The 20,996-nt window shown below is 42.9% G+C and overlaps 2 protein-coding genes across 3 annotated transcripts; one reads left to right on the top strand and one right to left on the bottom strand.

Annotated features, from left to right (window-relative positions):
- The first annotated feature begins 2,798 nt into the window (after positions 1–2,798).
- LOC127318593 (probable 1-acyl-sn-glycerol-3-phosphate acyltransferase 5) lies at positions 2,799–6,675 on the top strand. The gene is made up of 4 exons (XM_051349077.2): positions 2,799–2,937; positions 4,153–4,883; positions 5,304–5,434; positions 6,172–6,675. Exons 2-4 carry the CDS (start codon positions 4,264–4,266, stop codon positions 6,612–6,614), a joined length of 1,194 nt encoding a protein of 397 aa, XP_051205037.1. The 5' UTR covers positions 2,799–2,937; positions 4,153–4,263; the 3' UTR covers positions 6,615–6,675.
- A 1,269-nt stretch (positions 6,676–7,944) lies between these two features.
- Positions 7,945–11,945, bottom strand: LOC127318652 (homeobox-leucine zipper protein HOX5). 2 transcript variants are annotated; one of them, XM_051349132.1, is made up of 3 exons: positions 11,348–11,945; positions 10,884–11,257; positions 7,945–8,637 (listed from the first exon to the last, which is right to left on the bottom strand). In XM_051349132.1, exons 1-3 carry the CDS (start codon positions 11,475–11,477, stop codon positions 8,212–8,214), a joined length of 930 nt encoding a protein of 309 aa, XP_051205092.1. In that variant the 5' UTR covers positions 11,478–11,945; the 3' UTR covers positions 7,945–8,211. The 2 variants fall into 2 exon arrangements, with proteins under 2 accessions (XP_051205092.1, XP_051205091.1); XM_051349131.2 differs by having other exon boundaries at positions 10,884–11,935.
- Between the last annotated feature and the right edge of the window lie 9,051 nt (positions 11,946–20,996).

Below are 20,996 nucleotides of genomic sequence, written 5' to 3'. Positions count from 1 at the left end.
ACAAATATTTAATTTTGACTAAATTTATATGGATTGTTTCTAAATTGAAACGAGTATTAGTAAGACAACATTATTATACAATCTGCAGATCATAAGAGAGAATCTATACCTAATAATAAAAAAATAAGGCTTCTTGTTCGTTCGTCTGTTGTTGCCCCTGATTTTCAATTAAATTACAACAGTTGCCACCGGCAAATCAAAAGAAAAAACGGTTCGGCCACCGTATTTGTCTCACAGTACGTACATACGTCGCTGTTTCCGTTCCGCCCGTGCCTCACCAAGGGTGTGTTCGTTTTTTGGATGGGGTGGAATAGAATGGAACCATTCCATTCCACTGACACGGAACCGTTCCATCCCTGTGTTCGGTTTGGAATTTTTTTTGTCACGAAACGGTTCCATCCCTGTGTTCGGTTTTGGAATGGGATGAGAATGGAATGTAATGGGTGAGACAGTCACCCGATTAATTATTCTAAACTTGATTAATTATTTGCTAAACTTTATTAAGTAATGCTAAACTTGATTAATTATTGCTAAACTTGGTTAATTATTGCTAAACTTAATTAATCAGCGTGTGACAGTCACCCATTCCACCTCGTCCGGCCGAATCGGAGGAACCACTTCATTCTGGATCTAGGAGGAATATTCCATTTGGAGGAACCACTTCATTCCATTCCAGTTTGCAACCGAACGCAGGAACGGACTCTGGGTGCGGAACGGTTCCATTCCGTTCCACCCCATCCCCAAACCAAACACACCCCAAGTCTCTCGCCGGCCAGAAAGAGTTCCGTACGAACTCGAACAGAATTTCTTGCCAAATCAGCAGATATATGGGGCGTCTCCTCCACGCTGATTCCTCCAGAAACCGAACAAAAAACCGCTCGCCACCGAAGATCCAAACCGATCTTTAAGCCACAGAAGTCCCGGATTAACGGGTATCCTCCTCTACAAAGCGTGCACGAGAGGTCGACGCTGCACCGCGTCGCCGCCGTGATGACGGCCTTCTGGCGACTTGATGGCGTTGACTGCATCCACCATGTTTAGGAAGCCCTCGACGGTGGCCCAGCCGCCGAGAGCACGACTGTGCTTTCATCAGGGAGGATGTCGGATCGCTAGCTGCTGATGCTCGAAATCTACTTCACGACACTTTGCTCGTCAGTGTCGTCACCGAAGCTCGAAATTGAGCTTTTTGTCAGCAACAGGGGTCCCGGATTGACAGATCAGAACGCCAGCCTGCGCGGTGGGAAGCATACTACGGCGCCGAGCTGTGCCACGACCTGCTGCTGGTTAACATCCAGCTTGACCGTACGCCGAGTGCAGGAGAACTCCTTCCTACGGACGGCGCAAAACAACAGGCAGACAAGACACCCGACGGACGCGTTCACGGGAACTTCCGTTCTGCGGCGGCGACCTAGGATTCGCACGGCTCGGCGACGAAAAGTTGGCCTTCAACGCTCAGAAATCTAGCAGACACGTAAGATTGAGGAGTACCTGCCTAGCTCAGGTCCATCAATCCCCTGACCGCTTCGCGCGAGGCACCTTGAAGGTCAGCCAGATCAAACAGGGTGACCAGCAGATTCATCAATGATGCGATGGGTTACAGGACGAAGGAAGATAATTACGGTACGTGTTGGCCTGTTGGGATGGCGATGATCGTGTTCCGAGCTCTGTTGGGATGACGATGATTGTGCATGGACTGCACGAGGTGAAGGACACGCGCAGGAATACTCGCGCAACTCAAACCCAAGCACGCATCTTAGTCCGGCGCGCAACTCAAACACGACGCGACCCCACAAACAACACGACCCCACTCGTCAGCACGGAACGGTTAACTTAACGGATTCCTGCCGTCGGAGCTGCTTCTGCGGGTTTCAAACAAGGACTTGTGGAAAACTGAGGAAAAACTAAGGAGCTGGGGAAAACTGAGCACAACTAAAGAACCGAGGGCACGAAAATAGAAATCCCTATTTTTTATTATTCATTACAAAGAAACTCACGTATGCACAACACCATCATTGCATCTACTGCAAAGAACAAGCTTATTTTCCTCAAAGGGAAAACCTATTTAATCTATCGTGCTGATGCAAGGGATGAAGTGATGAAGTTCTTCTGATAAATCAGGATATGCATGTTAACTCTTTCGTGTATACCAGAAGCAAATTCCACGTCTGAGGTGTGCGGAAGTACACGACGCTAGATTTGCTCGGTTGAGGCAATAAATATTGATTTGGTTGTTATATGTTGTTGTGCTAGACCGAACCATGTATTTAGTCGGTGCTATTAGTGTTAGGTGAATCTGAGTATAGAAGATTTTGTCTACTTTTTATGCATTTGTACATTACAATATTATTTAAATGCAAATTTGGATACTTGTCTATGGTGACCGGTAAATTACTTTGTGTATCTTCGTGGCATCAGATTTTCTCTTCCGTAGCAACGCACGGACAATTTTTCTAGTATAATAAAAAAGAAAATATTATTCTACGCAGCTCTCTGCCAAAGGCGGCCGCCCCTGCTAGGTCCGACGTCAAAGAACATCTGCGGCCGGTCTAGTTTGATCGTGCCAAACGTCGCATCAGAGGTGGGGTGTTGAGAAGAAACATACCCACAGTGGGGCAGGCTGGACAAGCAAGGCTGCCAACCTGGTCCCTGGGTTTGACTGCTTCTCTTCCTCTCCACCTCTTCCTTGCGCGGGCTCTCCACTCCATCCATCGTCTCACCGGAGTGCCTGGCCGCCGGCCCTCCTCCCCTTTCATCCACTCCTTCCGCTCCTCTTGCCTTCCCATCCCACGCTCCACCCTCGCCGCAACCAGCCGGCCACCTCAACCCGGCCTCTGCTTCACCTTGCCCCTCTCAGTCCAACTACCGATCCGTCTCCCCTCAGTCGTCGCCGCGCGCAGGTCCGGCCGGCGCGGATCCCTGTTCGATCTTCACGTAAAGGTTAGTGCCCGGCCTCTTCTGCCGTATTGACCCAGTTTATGCGCCGACTCATCACGTCCAAGTATTTTCTCCCGAGAATTAGTGTTGACTCTCTCAACTGTTTGAATTTTTATTGCTGTTTAATATGCACCAGGTCTGATCTTGATCAGTTTCTATTTACCGAAATATCTTTCCTCGTTTTGGTAAAAAAATCATTTGGTAATTGCGTTGTTGATCGCTTTGCAGCAAGAAAACAGTTCTTCATAATAATATTTGTACCAGATATTAGTTAGGTGAGATCAGTCGTTAGGTATTACTTTTGCAGATTGGCCGAAAGGTGCACGACCACAATGTTTGCCATGATGTACTACTAATATACCACAATGTTTTCTTTTTTTGGGTTGGCACTTGATATAGACTCCAGGGATTTAAATTCTCTGGGGTGGGGTGACTATTTTTTAGTCGACTTAGAAATAGTTTTTTCTCGGTCCATATTTATAGATATCCAATTTTGATCTTCACCTTCACTTAACTTTGCACTTGCACAAATATCAATCTTCAGAAATATCGGCCGAGAAATAGCAAAACCGTTAATGTTATCGTTTGGTGTTTCTGGTATACCAACCAGTACAAGGAAGAAATTAAGGATCCTACCTGCTCACACACACACTCCTATTTCTTTCACAAATCAAGAAGGACGCTTCAAACATTGTTTCCCTTTCAATTTTCACCTTGTTAAGATGAGGAATTCGAATAGTAGCCACCCAAGTGTCAAGGTGCAGGTATGTGAACTACAAAGCCATAGCCCCGATATTAGTCTCCCCGTCTCCGTTCACGGTACACCCTATGGCTCAAAAACGGTGACTGCATTATCCACTCATCTAAAAAACAAACTGATGGAAGCTGCAATCATTCCCTTCTCCCTTTTCAAATAATCTTGTGTCAAACTCTCTCATACTGTCTCCTACTCAGTATGAGAGAGTTTTGCAGATTTTGCAGATTGTTTTCAAAATGCATCAGTTATTCCGAGATCAGTACCCCTTTTTGAGCTTCTACTAATAGTGAAGATCAAAATCTGATAATTTTGTTATATCCATGACCGTCACTGCTACCATCTCCCTCCAAATGAATCGAATCATCGTCACCTCTTAATTCCTCTAGCTAAAGTCTATCTCATTTCTTAAATAGCATCAGTTTCCCCATATTTTGATCAATTATGTTGTTTTGTTTTTGCAGTTCTTGTTGCTCCTATGCAACATGGTGTTTAGATAGTCTGAGCAGTGCTGATTTTTAACCCTGCGTTGAATCTTGAATAGTGTTCAAGGATCAAGTTTAGTGTCCTAGAACATGAATGATTCAAGTGGTTCCCAACATCAGCATGTCAATGGAAAGCCAAAGCAATTGCAGTTCGTAGGTTCACCTAACAATGGACCAAAGCACCGTCCGTTGACTACCATGAGACGATTCCGTGGCATAGCGTGTGTGGGAACCATACTGTCAACAGCATTCCTGCTGATAGTTTACATAGCTCCTGTAATTACCTTCCTTGTACGGTTGTTCAGCGTGCATTACAGCCGAAAGACAACTTCTTTTCTATTTGGAATGTGGTTATCATTGTGGCCATTTTTGTTTGAGAAAATAAACAAGACCAAAGTAGTTTTTTCTGGTGAAAATGTGCCTCCAGCAAAGCGTGTATTGTTATTCGCCAACCACAGAACCGAGGTTGACTGGATGTACTTGTGGAATCTTGCATTGAGGAAAGGCCAACTGGGATATATCAAGTATATCCTAAAGAGCAGCTTGATGAAACTACCTGTTCTTAGCTGGGCATTTCATCTTTTTGAGTTTATCCCAGTAGAACGAAAATGGGAGATTGATGAAAGAATTATACAGAACAGATTATCAAAATTTAGGGACCCCAGGGATCCTCTATGGTTGGCAGTTTTTCCAGAAGGCACGGATTATACGTAAGATTTTTTGTCTTTCATGTAACCATCATGCTTGATTGTAATATTATTTCATATGTTTGTTCCTTTTTTGCATTTTTTTAATTCTATTGATGGGCAAACTAGACAGCCGTATTGAATTGCACCTGTAATTTTTTCTTTCTTCTTTGTTTGTAGTTGCCTGGAAAGGTTAACAAATGTTAGCCTTGTATAGTTGCCTTTTTGCATCTTTTTTCTCTGCTTTCTTTTCTCCTTTTTGTAGCTTTGCTATGTGCTGTACTCTACCCGCTTTCTTGCCTTCTTCTAATATACAAAGACACACGCAAAAGCGTGTGTTCGAGAAAAAAGTTGCTCCGTCATTCTATTGCGTGTGCCATGATTTAACCGTGCATTATTTTTATATTTCTTATACTTTGTTTCTTATTGGTGCTTCTTTCTTAGTCAGCAAAAATGCATCAAGAGTCAAGAATATGCAGTCGAGCATGGTCTGCCTGTACTAGAGAATGTCCTTCTTCCGAAAACAAAGGGGTTCATTATTTGTTTGGAAGAGCTCAGAAGCTCCTTAGATGCAGGTAACCAACCCTACACCCCACTATATTTATTTCTCTGCTATCAACGAAGTGTTTAATATTTTTAAGTTATCTGCAAAAGTTTCTCTTGTTTATTTCATTACCAGCATTCTATCTGAACCAGTAAGTCTGAATCTACAGTGACCAGTCCTTGCGTGTCAGGACTTGTTCTTGTTACAGAGTAGACATTCTTAAAACCAGTAAAATTTATGATTTTTTAGATGAGTATGAAGAATATTAGTTATATCCTCTTTTCTACTTTAATGGTATATTATATATCTGATTTATTTAACAAGGGGTACATCTTGCACTCCAGACATGCGTGTCATGCAACTCAGGGGTCCAACAGTGTCTGTCTGGACGATCCCCCTAAACTTTTGCTCCTGTCATTTCTGAATGATGTAAAAATATCATATGATAAATGAAAGGTTGCGTGAGTTTCAAAGAAAAAATATATATATTAATGATGTTGTAAGATTGTGATTCAAATAAATTGGTGGACAAGCATACATGTGGTAGCATTCCGAGTAACTGTAGTATAATATGGACCTAGAACGGTATGGTTTTAAATTCCTGAAACTCTGAAGTCTGAACACAATTACATTAAAAAAATACCTGAAAACCCCAATTTAGAACTGCCTTGTGCTTTTTCCACACAAAAATATACCGAGTGCAACATTGCTAAAAATAGTGCTTTTTTACTCTTGAGTTTTGAAGTCTGGGTATGCTGGTTCATGCAGTTTACGACGTCACAATGGCATATAAGCATCGACAACCCGATTTTCTGGACAATGTATATGGCATCGATCCTTCGGAAGTCCACATCCACATCAGGACTGTTGAGCTCAAGAATATCCCTACATCAGAAGATGAAGTAGCTGATTGGATTGTAGAACGGTTCAGGCAAAAGGACGAACTTCTGTCAGATTTTTCCGTCCGAGGTCACTTCCCTGATGAAGGAGGTGAAGGAGATATATCCACATTAAGATGCATTGCTAACTTTTTCGCAATAGTCAGCTTGACAGGCATTTTCTTGTACCTAACTCTCTTTTCATCTGTGTGGTTCAAGATCTATGTGGTGGTAAGCTGTGTTTACCTTACAGTTATTACTTACTACTCGATACATCCAACCGAACTGATGTCTTTCCTCCGTGCCAAAAATGATTTGTATAAGATGCTGTAACTATCGGACTAAAAACTGGCCAACCGAAAACTGTATATCTGAAGGTGTTTACTGCTGGATTTTTCGCTGCGTCATATGTATAGTTTTCATTAAGCGAGATGACTTTGATGAGATGTTTTCTAGGAGAAGGAAGCTCTATTACCCTTTTCCCCTGCATTATGGATACATATAGCGACTTTGATGAGTTCTGAGAGAGAATTCTTGATTTATCCCTCAACGTCAATTTGTTTCACAATATGTCAAAATTGCCGTCCGTCTAGAATCAGATATGCTCTAAACATAAATTGATTTTAGCTCTTGACTTTCCTTTCATCAGATGAACATCGACATACTGCCAGAATTCCGTGTGAATTCTTATTAGTACAAGCTAGGGACAAAATGATCTTTTTTGCTGAGACTTGACAAAAATTACCGTATATCTTCCATATGTAAAATATCTTCTGAGTTAAGATTAGTAAATCTAAGTTGAGAACCACTTGTAGGAGACCTAAGGCAGACAGGCCACTGGCTGGCGATTAGGGTTTTACTCCTCCACCACCGGAATCCTCCTTTCTGGGGTGGAGTTCTTCGTTCTCCCGGCAGAGAACCTTTCTCTGTCTCGGTTCCTGTTTTAGCAGAACTCGTGTAACGTTCTGAGGCCCTAGGTTCTAGGGTTTTTGCTCTAGAACGAGATACACCATGGCAGCGCAATCTGACTCAAGCTCGGCAAACTTTGAGGAAGGTTTAGGCAGAAAGACCCAGAAGCCTTGGACGATCTACTGCAACATATTGGCATTGATTAGGATGAAATAGATTACCTTGTCTTTGAAGAGGAAGTAGAGGTGCCCAAGGAAAGCATCAAGTGTCACTTTCGAACCCTGCAATGGGATGGCTGCTCCAGGGTTGATCGCAGTCTGGGTCCAGATCCATAAACTACCGATTGGTTAGACACAACTTTGATCACCAATCTCTGGAGGTAGAAACTGAGATACATGCGGTCAATAACTTTGTTTGGGTCCGTGTGAAGCTGGATGTTCGAAAGGTGCTAGCTCGATTCGTCACTATAGTAAGAGGAGAACAACGCGAGTTCTACCTGATCAAGTTCGATAAGATACCGAAGTTTTGTGGAACTTGCGGATTGTATATTACACGCATGATGCCATCTACCGCAATCAGTCTAGGCAGCGTGCTGCCATGCACTTTTGTTGGACAGCAGATCTAGCCAACACTTGACCTGATATATGTCAACAAATTGTAAGAGCGCTATTAAGGCGTCGAACCAATGGAGATGATCACATAATTCAGATAGGCGACAGAATGATCTATATATTTAAACAACATAAAAGCTCTGTAAGTAAAACAATAAGTTTGTTGATGTGCGCACAGTTGTTTTAACACATGCACTTATTCCAATATTTCGGCATCATCTCGAGACCATATTAACAACATATAACACACTCAAGAACATACATTAAGAAAAGAGTAACATAGACATAACACAAAACACTTGACCATATAATAACGCTATAATGAACAACAGCAATTTTATAGGGTGCCGAAAGGATGGAGCAGGATATCTTGACCTCGACACTCGATGCATGGAATCATCCATCATCTATCACTCGTTCCAGAACCAGGAGTTCCAGCTGCCCAGATGCTCCTCCTCCTCAGCGGCTTGGTGGGCTAGTCCAGCGGCCAACATGGCGTCCGGGAGGTGGAAACTGCACCCTTCGTCGCTGACCGCACCGCCGTCCTCCTCCTCTGAGGACAGAGCACCACCACCGTACTGCCCGGTGCAGACGTTGTTATCATAGTCCCCAGCAAAGTAGCCCGACTCACCGCTATGGTTGGTGCCCTCAGCAACGTCGATCACCACAGGGCTGCTACCATCGTTGGTGCCACCATTGAAGATGTCCCCTTTATGCTGCCGGGTCACCATAAGGCCCGATGTGTGCTCGTCTGGCTGGTCAACCTCTTGTGCGGCAGCAGCAATTGCTGATGGCATTGTCACCTTGCCTTCCAGCTTGTCGGTCAGCGAGATCACCTGTGACAACGCACATTATTGTCATTGTCATGGCAACACACACATGTTGCAATACTACACCCATCGCAGCTATAATACCACAAAATAATTGCTGTTTTGTGATTTCTTATCCTGGGTCAAAAAATAGTCACAGTAACCCGTTGCAGCTAGTATCAATGCAACGGTTCTGAACCTAATGTGACAACACAAATCATTGAACAGATGCACGGTCCTTGTAGTGGTCGATTATATAACCAACATGAGTGACATTGTGATGTGATCCAATCTACCAACCACTGGTTGGTACATGCATGCTCTGGCGCATGTGCCGTGTGTACATCTGTGGCACAACATGTGACACTATGTACTTGAGGCATAACCAAAGCACATGCACTTGAAAGCTAGCTAGATCTACCAGGAAGATGAGGAACTTAGCAGAAACTTAATGGTTGGTATCTGCAAGGAACTCCCCTTAAAATAGGAGAAAAATCAGCCATAATCTTAATTAGCTACATTACACCTAGGTAGTGTGAACCTATGCATAGATATTACTCATTACTAGTACTGTATTACTAGCTAACAAGTGTGATGTTGAGCGTAAATGTAGAATACCGAATACATCAGAGCATGTGGAAAAATAATATCCCCTAGCTGAATCCGCATTTTCTATAATGTAATTTTTTGGTACACATACGGAACTTTCACTATTTCCTTAGTTAAAACTGTGCATTAAGTTAGTGGTATGAGTTTTACTTGCAAGCCGACTTCTTGAACTGCTAGTGTATAATACTCACATGGATACATATCGAATGGTCCAAGCGGCATCAAACCATCAAATCGACTACTACCCAGTGGACCATTTTCTTCACATTCCTATTGCAGTTCGTAGCTGATGCACAAATTACTGCTATTATGCGAGAAAATGTACTAATGTATTTGGTTATTTCCCCTATTTGTTATGTACTACTCCCTCCGTCCGTAAAAGAAGGTCTTAGATTTTCCTAAAATTTGGATCTATCTATACACTAAATAGTTGTCTACATACATCCAACTTTAGACAAATCTAAGACATCCTTTTATGGACGGAGGCAGTATTATATATGAATGAATTCATGTATTTTGGGAGGTTTGTTGTGTGTGTTTTCCCTCTCTCTTATGAAGATAATCTGATGCTCTAGATTAAACTAGCCCCATTCCAAATAGATGATTTAGAATTTAGACATTTAAATTTTTACAACTTTGGCCATTACTGCGCACAAGAAATATTTATATTTGGTGCATGGCTTTATAATGGTGTACTTTGGTATAGAATAACATACATAGTAGCAGCTCTTGTAAATACATGTTCACACCATTACTTTACAACATTTTGAATTGCCAGAATTAACTTGTTTTCGCATTTGCTTAAAAAGGCTATTTCCCCAGCCATATAGGACAACGTGCTTAACTTGTGAGTATTACATACTTCATACATACAAACATGAGCTTGCATTAGTGGAGATGATTCTTACATCTACACTTGGCGATATGGTTGTATTCTTTCTTAAAACACATATGCACATCTTGCCGTAGATGTCTCACTATATTAATTTAAGCACTGGCTTGAGTGTGCGAGTAATCTTTCTCAAGAAACTCATACATCAGGATATATCAACTATGAATCAGGGGCTGAAGATACTAACATGTTTGGAGGATAAAATTTAAAACAATGCAGATTATGTTATCACCATCTCGTGAATAAATGTTATGTTTACATAACAAATTGTATAGATGAAGATGATTGATTCTTTTGCTATCAATCAATCAACCTGCTAATTGGGATTGTGTGCTTGTGTTATACCAGTCCAAGCTGTAGTTCCTGCCTGGATACCTCCTACACCCGACATGTTAGAACCAAATCACGTCTAAGAAAGACCAAGCACCTTGACCATGTCCATGTTGAGTGAAGATATTAGCCATGTTCATTAGGTCAGCTATTGCTCTTAGGATGACTGTGTTATAGTTAAAACTAAAATTGGCTTTACAGAACAAGAGAGGGTCTCCAAAAAAAATGATGCCAAATTTGTATGCATGTTACGCTCCTCAAATTGACTAAGCCCTTGTGTTTAGAATGCCGGAAATTTTCCAGATTCCCAATGACCTCTGTGTGATCTCTAATTCTCCCTTCTTTAGCTAACTAACCAGCGATACAGATAAATCATATACGCTAATAAGCGGTAACTACTATTACGAACAAACTAAATTTGATTCAGGAATTATTAGGTTACCTGAGCCCGGAGGCGGTCGTTGTCGGAGAGGACACCGTGGTGGTCGGCGGCGAGAGCTTCGTACGCGGCCTTGAGGCGGTCAAAGTCCTGCTCGAGCTGCTTGTTCTTCCAGCGCGCGCGTCTGTTCTGGAACCAGACCGCCACCTGCCGTGGCGCCATCCCCAGTCGCTTTGCCAGCTCGGTCTTGCGCTCCGGCTCAAGCTTGTTCTCCTCCTCGAAGCTCCTCTCCAGCATCTGCACCTGGTCCGTCGTGAGGCGGCGCTTCTTCTCCTGCGCCTGCTCGTCGTAGTACTCCTCCTCCAGGAGCTCCTCGTGCGTCGTGAAGAAGGGGCGCTTGTTGTTGATCACCCGCCCGTCCTCCATGCCGGCCATGCCTGCGGAATCGAAGATCTTAGCTTGAGATAGACGTGCAGCTAACAGAGAGAGTACAGATCCAGCTCCGGTCAAATGGACAGTCAATTCACCTCGGAAGAAACCGCCGCCGCTGGTACCACCGCTACCTCCGAAGAGCAGCATCTGCGGGCCGCTGCCGCCGCTGCCAGGGGCAGCCAGCCGGGCCAAGCCGGAGTCGAACACGACGCGCCCGGGATCCATCCCTTCCCCTTCCTCCTCTCCAAGAACAACCCAAGAAAAACCCAATCTCAAACGAAACCCGTGCACGCACGGAGACGCACTTCGCCGGCTAGCTGTGCGCAGAGGCCTCCGCCACCCGAGAGGCGAGGCGAGAGATTGGCTCAGAAGGAGGTGGAGAGCTTATGGCGGAAGAAGCTGGTGCTCCAGAGCATGCGCGTGGACGTCTTCATGGGGTACAGAGAGAACCCCATGCCACCGCCGATGGGGGGCAGGGGAACGGGATTTCGCCGGCGAGCTCCTCCCGGCGGCCGGACGGTCAGACCAGGGACCGATACGTAGATAGCGCTGCTTCAGAGGGGGTGGAGACGTAAGAGGTGGCAGACGATGTGGATGCTGGTAGATGCTACTGCTATTTTGTTATTTCTCAGGGATCTTTTTGCGACTTTGCGAATGTTGTGGCTAAACTTTAGGAGCTTCGAGGAGGTGACTTTATATTGGCCCGAGACCGAGATGCGTTTGACATTTGGCGGAAATACCCTCCGTTACAGGGGTGGTTTTGCTTCTTAATTGGAGATTAGGGTTCATATTAATCAAGACCATGTGACGTGGTCTAGGAGATCTATCTGTGCTCACGTTGTCGCGGATCTCAAATGAGGTTCAACCGAGGGCAATTAACACTTGAGTATCCATCTAGGAAAAGTTAAGTGTCATTGCTTACTTACTTTTGCGTAGGTAAAAAAATGAAATGAAACGGTCATGCTGCGCGCATAGTAGAGAGGCAAATGTCATACCTTGTGCATTTCCAGGATTCCATCCAACCCACCCTCTTGTATTTTTATTTTCAAGAACGGCAAGGCCTTTGTCAACTCTATTAGAAGAAAAAGTTTCTAATTTTCGATATGATACTTTTTTTGAACAAGACCAAAGCAATCACACCTACTTAGTGTACTGCATGTGTTTTAAATTTCAAGTCGTACTTTCACTGTGAAGATCCACTCTTAGCCGTATTTTTTGTGTACAATATTTAATTTGAATCGAACCTAATAGTGTGTGTTTTGTGTGTACAAAATGACTATGGAACGACAAAATATGCTAATATATTTTTAAAACCGAGAGTATTCAAAATGATATACAAATTATTATAGCACACATGAGAAGGAAAACATTTAGGCTCATACTATAGAAGTATATAATGTCATCACTATATTCGTATAGCCAAAAGATTGTAGTTAGACCGTTCGCCAAAAATATATTCACCAACTTCATATCCCCGGGAAAAAAGATTCACTGATTTCATGGTGTGTAGCGTTATCTTGGACTTAGGTCATGTGAGCACAAAAGAATTTCTCAAAATACCTTGGTGACTATTTCAAGGGTATATCTATTTTTATCGCGTCAGTGCAAAATTTGTACATGAGATTTGCTATAAATCCACTCGAAATAACTTATGAGCATTTAATACAAGAATTGCACATGAGGTAGTTTAGCATCTATAAGTGATTAGTGAGATATAAAATCATCTATTAATTCTGAAAGACGTGATATTGTTTTTTTGTCGTGCATTTTGAATAAAAAGGCATCTGAAATGGAGTTGTGCTCGAAGGAAATTTTCTTCCAAAAGAGACTGTTAGTGAATCCTTGGGGCCTCTTTGATTCACAAGATTCATATAGGTATTTTGGAGGATCTGAATCCTTTATATTTTTTCTATGGTGGTTGTTTGATTTGTAGAATTGAATCATACAAGATTTTGTTCGTAGGAATCTTTTGTGCTACATCCCATAAAGAAAACTAAGATCTACTCAAACCTCGTTGCAAAAAATCATTTGATTTTCATATGGTACAATCAAACAAATTTTGGCACAGATAAAATCTTGTAGGATTGGAATGGGCATGAAATTGCAATCCTGCGTTTCATGTGCATGATTTTTTTAAATCATGCGAATCAAAGAGGCTCTGAGGACAAATTCCTAAGGACTCCAATCATGTGAATCAAATAACCAACGTAGAAATATTCGCAGAGGGACTAAATCCTCCGCAAATCCTTTGAATCAAAGGACCCCTAGGAATTAAGGAGGGCAAAAAGGCAATTGTGCTCAATAGTACATGTATATACTTCCACCGATTCATGTTAATGTAACATCCCAAAAATTCAAAACAAAACAAATGAATTTCCCTAGTTCCAAATTTTGGAACCAACAAAAACTTTTATTAAATTAAGTATGATACATAGTGATCTTGCTTAATTCTTGTGCTATTGCCATGTTTGCTTGTAATAGTAGTTTTGAAATAATCTTAAACCCTAAACCTCACCCCTCTTTTCATCATCCTAGTTAAAATAAAATAAAAGGAAATTAAATAAGAAAAAGGCATATGTGCCTATGGCTATAATTATAAATCCTTACCCTAGACCTTTCCACTTTGTTTAGAGGTTTGGAAAACCTTCACACACCTTACCTATTAATTATCAAATCTAATTCAAGTTGTTTCCAAAGAAAATAAAAAGAAACTAAAAATGCCATAGAGGCATATGAGAGTAAAATAACAAATTTGTGAAATTGAGATCCTTGACCCTAAGACTTGTTGTGAATGGTTGGATCACTTCCATATACCATTTCAACACTCAACAACACCATTTGGGCCAATCCAAGTCAAATTAAAATTCAAATGCAACATATGCATAGAGGCATATGTGGCACATAGCCATTTCACCAAATTTTGCCCTATGACTTTAAACCTTGACCAAATGATGTGAAACCATCTCTCAACCTAATATAACACTAAATTGACCCTAACCCATGTCCAAGTAAAGCAAGATCAACAATTTACAAGTTTAATGAAATTTGACACATCATCTCTTATGTGTTATGGCCATTTTTGCAAATCTTTGAACAAGACCTTTTGAAATGGATTCAATGGTTTGAAAATGTTTCTAAACTAATAAGAACCACATTAGAGTCAACAAAAGTCAACTCAAATGGAGAGAAATCAAATAGGGAGAAAATCCCCAATTTCACTCACATACACTTAGCCAAATTTGCAAATCTTCAACCAAGGCCACCAATGCTTGATCTATTGCTTGTAGAATATTTATATAGGATAAACAAACACAATTGCATCAAAGAAACAAGAATCAAATCAAAGGAAATCTCAAAACCATCTCACATGTGATGATGGTCATTTGGGTGATTTTTAACATGATCCCCTCTTTACCCCTCTGGCTTTGACTTTTCCTCAACCAAACTTGGTCAACTATGACCATGTCATCCAAGACCATGTCAAGGTCAACAACTTTCATGTTGACCACACCTGCTAGTTTTGACCAGGTTGACCAGTAGGGTTGTGACAAGTGGTGATGTTGAAGTAAAGTGAAGATTACCCCAAATTTGAAAACTTGCAAAACTTTGTCAAATTGACCACCACCACCATCAATCCCTTTCTTTAATTATATAATTGAGTTGCACCAAAAAGAATTTCAAAATTTGAAAAGAATGTTCATGCGGCCATTATGTCGAATACCTTGCAGGCATGATTCTGGTTTTGGCATACACTCTATTATCCAGTGGGTTTTGGCCTAAACCACCTTTAACTTGTGATGATCATCACCCCTCTACACCCCTGCACCTCTACACGTCCTTGCTCTTGCTGCTTTAAGCATGGAAAAGCCCTAAACTATCCATGCCGTGTGCATGCCGGCCACACATGCCACTCATCTCTCTGGCTCTCCCCTCTCTCTTTCACCTTGTCATCGAGCATCTATGTACTCCCCTAAGCACGCCTGTACCATCCCTACGCAAAGAGACGCACACAATTGGCCGAACCAGGCGCGCCCATGCACGCCCAGAACGTGCCAGGCACGCGGTGAGCGCGCCCAGACGACGTTCTGGACGCCGCAGTACATGTCCTCGCCCCGACAGCCTCGTCCTCCTCTGCAAGGTCTAGAACTGCGTCGAGCACCGCCTCACCACCCTCTGCAAGCTAGACAGCGTCGCTAGCCTGTGGCCGCCGTGTCACCATCGCCATCATCAAAACCCTGCCGCGCCATACCGAGAACACTCGAGCGTCGCCTGCACGCCTCCGTCCACCATTCGATGTGCCGTCGCGCTCAATAGCTCCGCCTAGACGTCGCCTACACGCCGCGCATCATAGCTTGCCCCTTCGCTCCCTGGAACGGCCTCGCCGTCGATGACCTCCACGGCACCCTTGCAGCACCCGTGCCCCTATAAATAGAGACCTCCTCGCCATTCCTTCTTCACACCATTTCTGCTCCTCTCTTTCTCCTCGACCTCCTCAACACCTTCTCCACCTCGATTAAGCCTCACACCGCTCCAATTGCTCCGTCGAACGCCGGAGTCCGCCGCAGATCGACCCACCTAATTCGGGCACCATTGGAGTTGCCACTGGTACCGGTCGCTTCCTCGTCCACGCCAACGTCGACCAGCAGCCAGCAGAACCCCGCGGGAACCTCCGTCACGCCGGCGACCCCCTACCCCGCCGGCGCAGTGAGCTCTCCTCCCCCGTCGACGACGACGACGGTCGACCGTCGGATTAGCTTCTGATCGCACGGCTCAGGTGAGTGGATACCGTTTCGGTGAACTAACCCACTGACACGCAGGCCCCACCATGTCAGTTGGCCCGCTGCGTGGAAAGCGCTAGTTGGGCCAGCCCAGTCCCTTCCCCCTCGTTTCGGCCCATTCTGTTTTCCCGCGTGGCCCAATATTTCAAATTTGGTTTAATCCATTTAGTTCAAATCCAATACTGCTGCCAAGTTAAAAAAATTGAATAGTGTTAAATCTACAAATCCAAATCTAGTGATTCAAAATGCTATAGAAAGCTTATGAAATTATCTAGCTAACCTCACTGGATTCAACCCCATATGTTGTGTAGTTTTTGAATAGCAAAAATAACAAAATAGATACTTTTCTGTATTCAAATAAATCTTAAAAATCAACCACTTTGAATTTTGAAGTGAATCCAATTGCAATAATTCACATCTAACAAACTCTAATTTACTATGTAAGAATATGATATATGTTCTGTACATGATCATGGGCTAGAATCAAAATATTGGCTTTGTAGTCAATACTAGCCCATTTAAACTATTTCAAATTTTAGGAATTTAAACCAATGAGGTGTAGCACCTCATTTAACTCATTCTCACAAGTGATATGAAGTAATGTGTTGACCTTTAAATGCTTAGGCTCATACTTGCCCACTTGTAGATTTTTAAATCTAAATAGTATTTACCTTTGCCATGGTTAGTTAAATCACATGAGATGATGAATCTCATTTAAATCCCTTTTCTCAAATACTAAGTGTGAAGTGTTGACCTTGGTCAACATGGGATCATCCCTGGTTATTTGAGAATATTGCATCACCTCAATAATAGTTTTTACTAAATTAGTTACAACTATGTGTTAAATCATATGAGAGGTTTTCCTCTCATTTAAATCTTGTTCTAAGTAATTCAACATGAGGTAGTGACCATGGTCTATATAATCTCATATTGAGTTATTTGGTGGCATTAAATCACTACCATGTTAGTATTAAAATGCATGAGGTATGGAACCTCATTTAAATCATTTTTCTCAAATGATAAGTATGAAGAGGTTGACCTTGGTCAACCTAGGTCATATATTATTCATAAGAGAGATTAAATCTTAAGAAGAATTCAATGAGGGGGAATTATTTCTCCAAACCAAAGAGAAACCTTAATTTAAATTTTCAATGAGAGGAAATTATTTCTCCTAATATTAAATAAAGAAACCCTAGAATAATTTGTTGATAAATGTTAAGTAGTGATGCTAGATCCTTTGTGTGAGCCATTAAGGCTAATTAAGAATACTTAAGTGTTGTTTGGTGATTGTATCCTCGTATTCGTTTATAGACGCTAGTACCGGAGACTATCAAGAGGAAGAGGTCTTCTACCAAGAGGAAGAGCAAGAAAACTTTGATCACATCACCAACCAAGGCAAGCTATATTATGGCAAGCTATTACCAATGCAAGCTAGACTAATGCAAACTATTTTGGTTGTAAGTTTATATTCTTGCCAAGTGCAAAGCTCTACAAGAGCAAGGCACCATTACATTTTACTTTATGAACCTATCCCAAGTTTTTACTTTACAAGCTTTACTTGATTTTATTTATCAAAGTTACTTTTTGATTTATGATTCACTTGGTTGAATTGTAGAGTAGTACAAGAGAATCACACTTAGCCTAGCAAGCTCCAAGATACTTAGTACCCCTCATAACTAGTGGCTAGTGCTCAATATTAAAAGTGACTACTCTAGTTGGGAACTTGTGAACTGAAATGACTTTGAAAACCTTGGAATGATGAGTCATTCTATTGAGAGATTTTGAAGGTGAATATGACTGGTGAATGACTTGGTGAATTTTACAAAAACTGATGGTTGGGTTCGGATGCGATACCATTCCAATTTTACAAGTACCCCCACAATACCTGAATCTGGGTAGGGCTTAGCTGGAAACTTATGTATTTTAGTATGGGTTCCCTCTGAACAAGCGTCATCGGGGTTATGCTGGAGGCTGCCTCTACAAAAGGAGTGATGTGAAATGACGTGAAATGAGGTGAATGTCCGGCCCAAGCCCTGTGCAGTTCAGTGCTGACCGCGTGTCTTCACTGGGAGGCCAAGCTCATGGGGAGAGGTGCCTATACTAGAATATGTAAATGAAAGGTTAGGATTGGTAGTTCGCGTACTGCGTACGATAAATCAGGGCCAGTTACCCCTGACGAACTATTGCAATTGTTGTGGCACAAGTGTACACCCTCTGCAGAGTTAAACCTATTCGAATAGCCGCATCCGCGGTTATGGACAGTTGGAAAGGCCATACTGTTCCGTCATCAGAACTTTTCTAAAAATATGAATGGTGACTTGTGACTTGAATTGAAAGGTGACTTTGACTTTGAATCACAACTGAGTTGTGGGAATGACACTAATGTTCCCACTTGAGTTAGTTAAATGAAGAGGCTTTGATTGTTAAAGTGTTTATGAAATAAAACTGGCTTTATGCAAATGAAACTAGAGCTTAGAACCCCCTTACTATAGTTGATAGTATTTACCTTAGTATTAGTTTGCGAGTACTTTGAAGTACTCACGGCTGTGTCCCTGGCTATTCAAATGGCCAGACTATGAAGAGGAGTACCAGAACCCGGAAGAAGGACAGCAGGACGTCTACGACAACTAGGACCACTCCTGACGTCAACAGTTGCCTGTGGAATAGATGGACTACTACTACGCTACTTTCGCTTCCGCTATGTGTTATGTAATGAATAAATAGAACTTCTATTATTGTAATGAGACTGGATCATGTGATCCTTTATTTGTAAGACGATTATGGTATGTAATGAATGATGTGTTGTGATATCAATCTATTATGTCTCGCAAAAACAATATTCCTGGGATTGCGAGGAATGGCATAATATGCATCTGGACTTAAAAATCCGGGTGTTGACAAGTTGGTATCAGAGCCATTGTTGACCTTAGGAGACCCTAGTTAGAATGGACGTCTGAAAATTTTAGTTTCAAAACAAATGAAGTGACTATTTAAGAAAACTTATTCTCCCTCTTATCCTTGAGATCTTCAAAATAAGAAAGTTATGCTCTATTCTTCCTATACCATTACCTAAAAATTGGACACACTTCTCTAACTTACTCATCATAATTCTTCACAGATGGAGTACAAATGGGAGTTTTATCAGCTTGGTCACGGAGGAAACCTGATGTTCGAGAAAGACTTGAAGCAACTAGTGGACTATCTAGGACGGCCGTACCCCGAGTTCTTCGGAACACCCCTCAACAATCACTCCGGAGGACCACCTCGGTGGGAAGTTTCTGCCGATCTACGAAGGAAGCCTGGAACCCCAATATGGGAAACCATATGGTTTTCTGTAACGAGAAACACTTGGAAGGAAGGACTAGTCAGAGCTATGCAAGAAGCAATTTCTCGTCTATGTGGACAAAATGAGAACAAGATTAAGAACACTCGCTTCATCTACTACCCAAGACATGACCCCACCGGAAGACCGATGACCATGCCCCCGCACACGGAGATGAACCACTATGTAGCACACCTCGACTTCATGCTGTACAAGACCCGCAAGGAGTTGGACAACGCCCTCGCTTTTCGCCAAGCACATTACCCGTGAAGATGAAGAATCCCCCCCTGAAGAGTAGTATCATTTAAGCACTTTCGTATGTGTGAGTTGTATCAGGATCCCCTTATATCGTAGAGCGATGAATGGTTCTTCAAACCAACGGTGTGTTAGCTTTGTAATGTATGATGCTTGATATGAATGAAAAAGTGTTGTTGGTTTTTACCCCCGCAACACTACTCAAGTTTTCAATATTATGAACTTTTTAAACTTAACAAAACAAACCATAGAAATTTCCCTCTTATCTTATCATCTACCTCAATATTCAGATGGCCCCACCAACCCGCAACGCCACCCAGGATGCCATGATGCAACTGCTGCAGACGATGATGGCAGACCGAGAAGTCGAGAGAGCTGAACGCCAAGCCAACATAGCTGCACTGCAACAGATAGCTCAGAACAATCAAGGCCATGGAAACCACGATCACCCTGGATCGAAGCTGAAGAACTTTCAGCACACCAACCCTCCGGTATTCAACAAAACTGAAGAGCCCCTCGATGTTGATGACTGGCTCCAGACCATGGAGAACAACCTCGAAGTTGCGGGAGTTGAAGCCGCAGAAAAAGTACTGTTCGCCACCCACTACCTGTCAGGACCTGCCAGAGCCTGGTGGACAAGTGCCCGTGCAATGAATGCGGGACAGATGATGACATGGGAAGACTTCAAGCTGAAATTCAGCAAATACCACGTGCCTCAAGGACTGATCAAGAAGATGAGAGACGAGTTCCGTGAACTCAAACAAGGAAGGATGTCCGTGGTGGAATACCGCGACAAGTTTCTCACTCTGTCAAGGTACGCCCCGGATGAGACTGACACCAATGAGAAAAGGAAGGAGAGATTTCTGAACGGACTGCACGATGAGATGCAAACTGTGTTGGTGAACATTCCGTTCGCTGACTTAGAAGCCCTCGTGGACTCAGCCATACAGATGGAAGGAAAGCTGCATCAGGCCAATGAGAACCGCAAGCGCAGAATGATGAACCAGAATGGGCCCCACAATGCCCAGAAGTACCGCAACAACTCCTCTGGAGGATTTACCCCAAGAAACAACAGGCCACCTGCTCAGACTTATCGCCCCAACTACTCCAACAACAACGGAGGACCCCCGAAGCCCGGAGGTAACAACAACAACAGCCACCACAACAACCACAACCCCAACAGCAACAGCAACAATGGGAACAACAACAACACCAACACTGGCCCGAGGACTGGAAGCAATGCCATCCCCATCACCCCGAAGGACAAGTCAACGGTGAACTGCTATGAATGTGGAGTTGTGGGCCACTACTCCAATGAGTGCCCCAAGAAGCTTGCCAAGATTGCCGCCAACACCGCTGCACCTGCCCAGCAACAGCGTCGCTTCGCCG

Source organism: Lolium perenne, chromosome 7 (genome assembly GCF_019359855.2).
Source record: "Lolium perenne isolate Kyuss_39 chromosome 7, Kyuss_2.0, whole genome shotgun sequence".
NCBI classification, from domain to species: Eukaryota; Viridiplantae; Streptophyta; class Magnoliopsida; order Poales; family Poaceae; genus Lolium; species Lolium perenne.
This window is presented reverse-complemented; position numbering and strand designations above follow the sequence as displayed.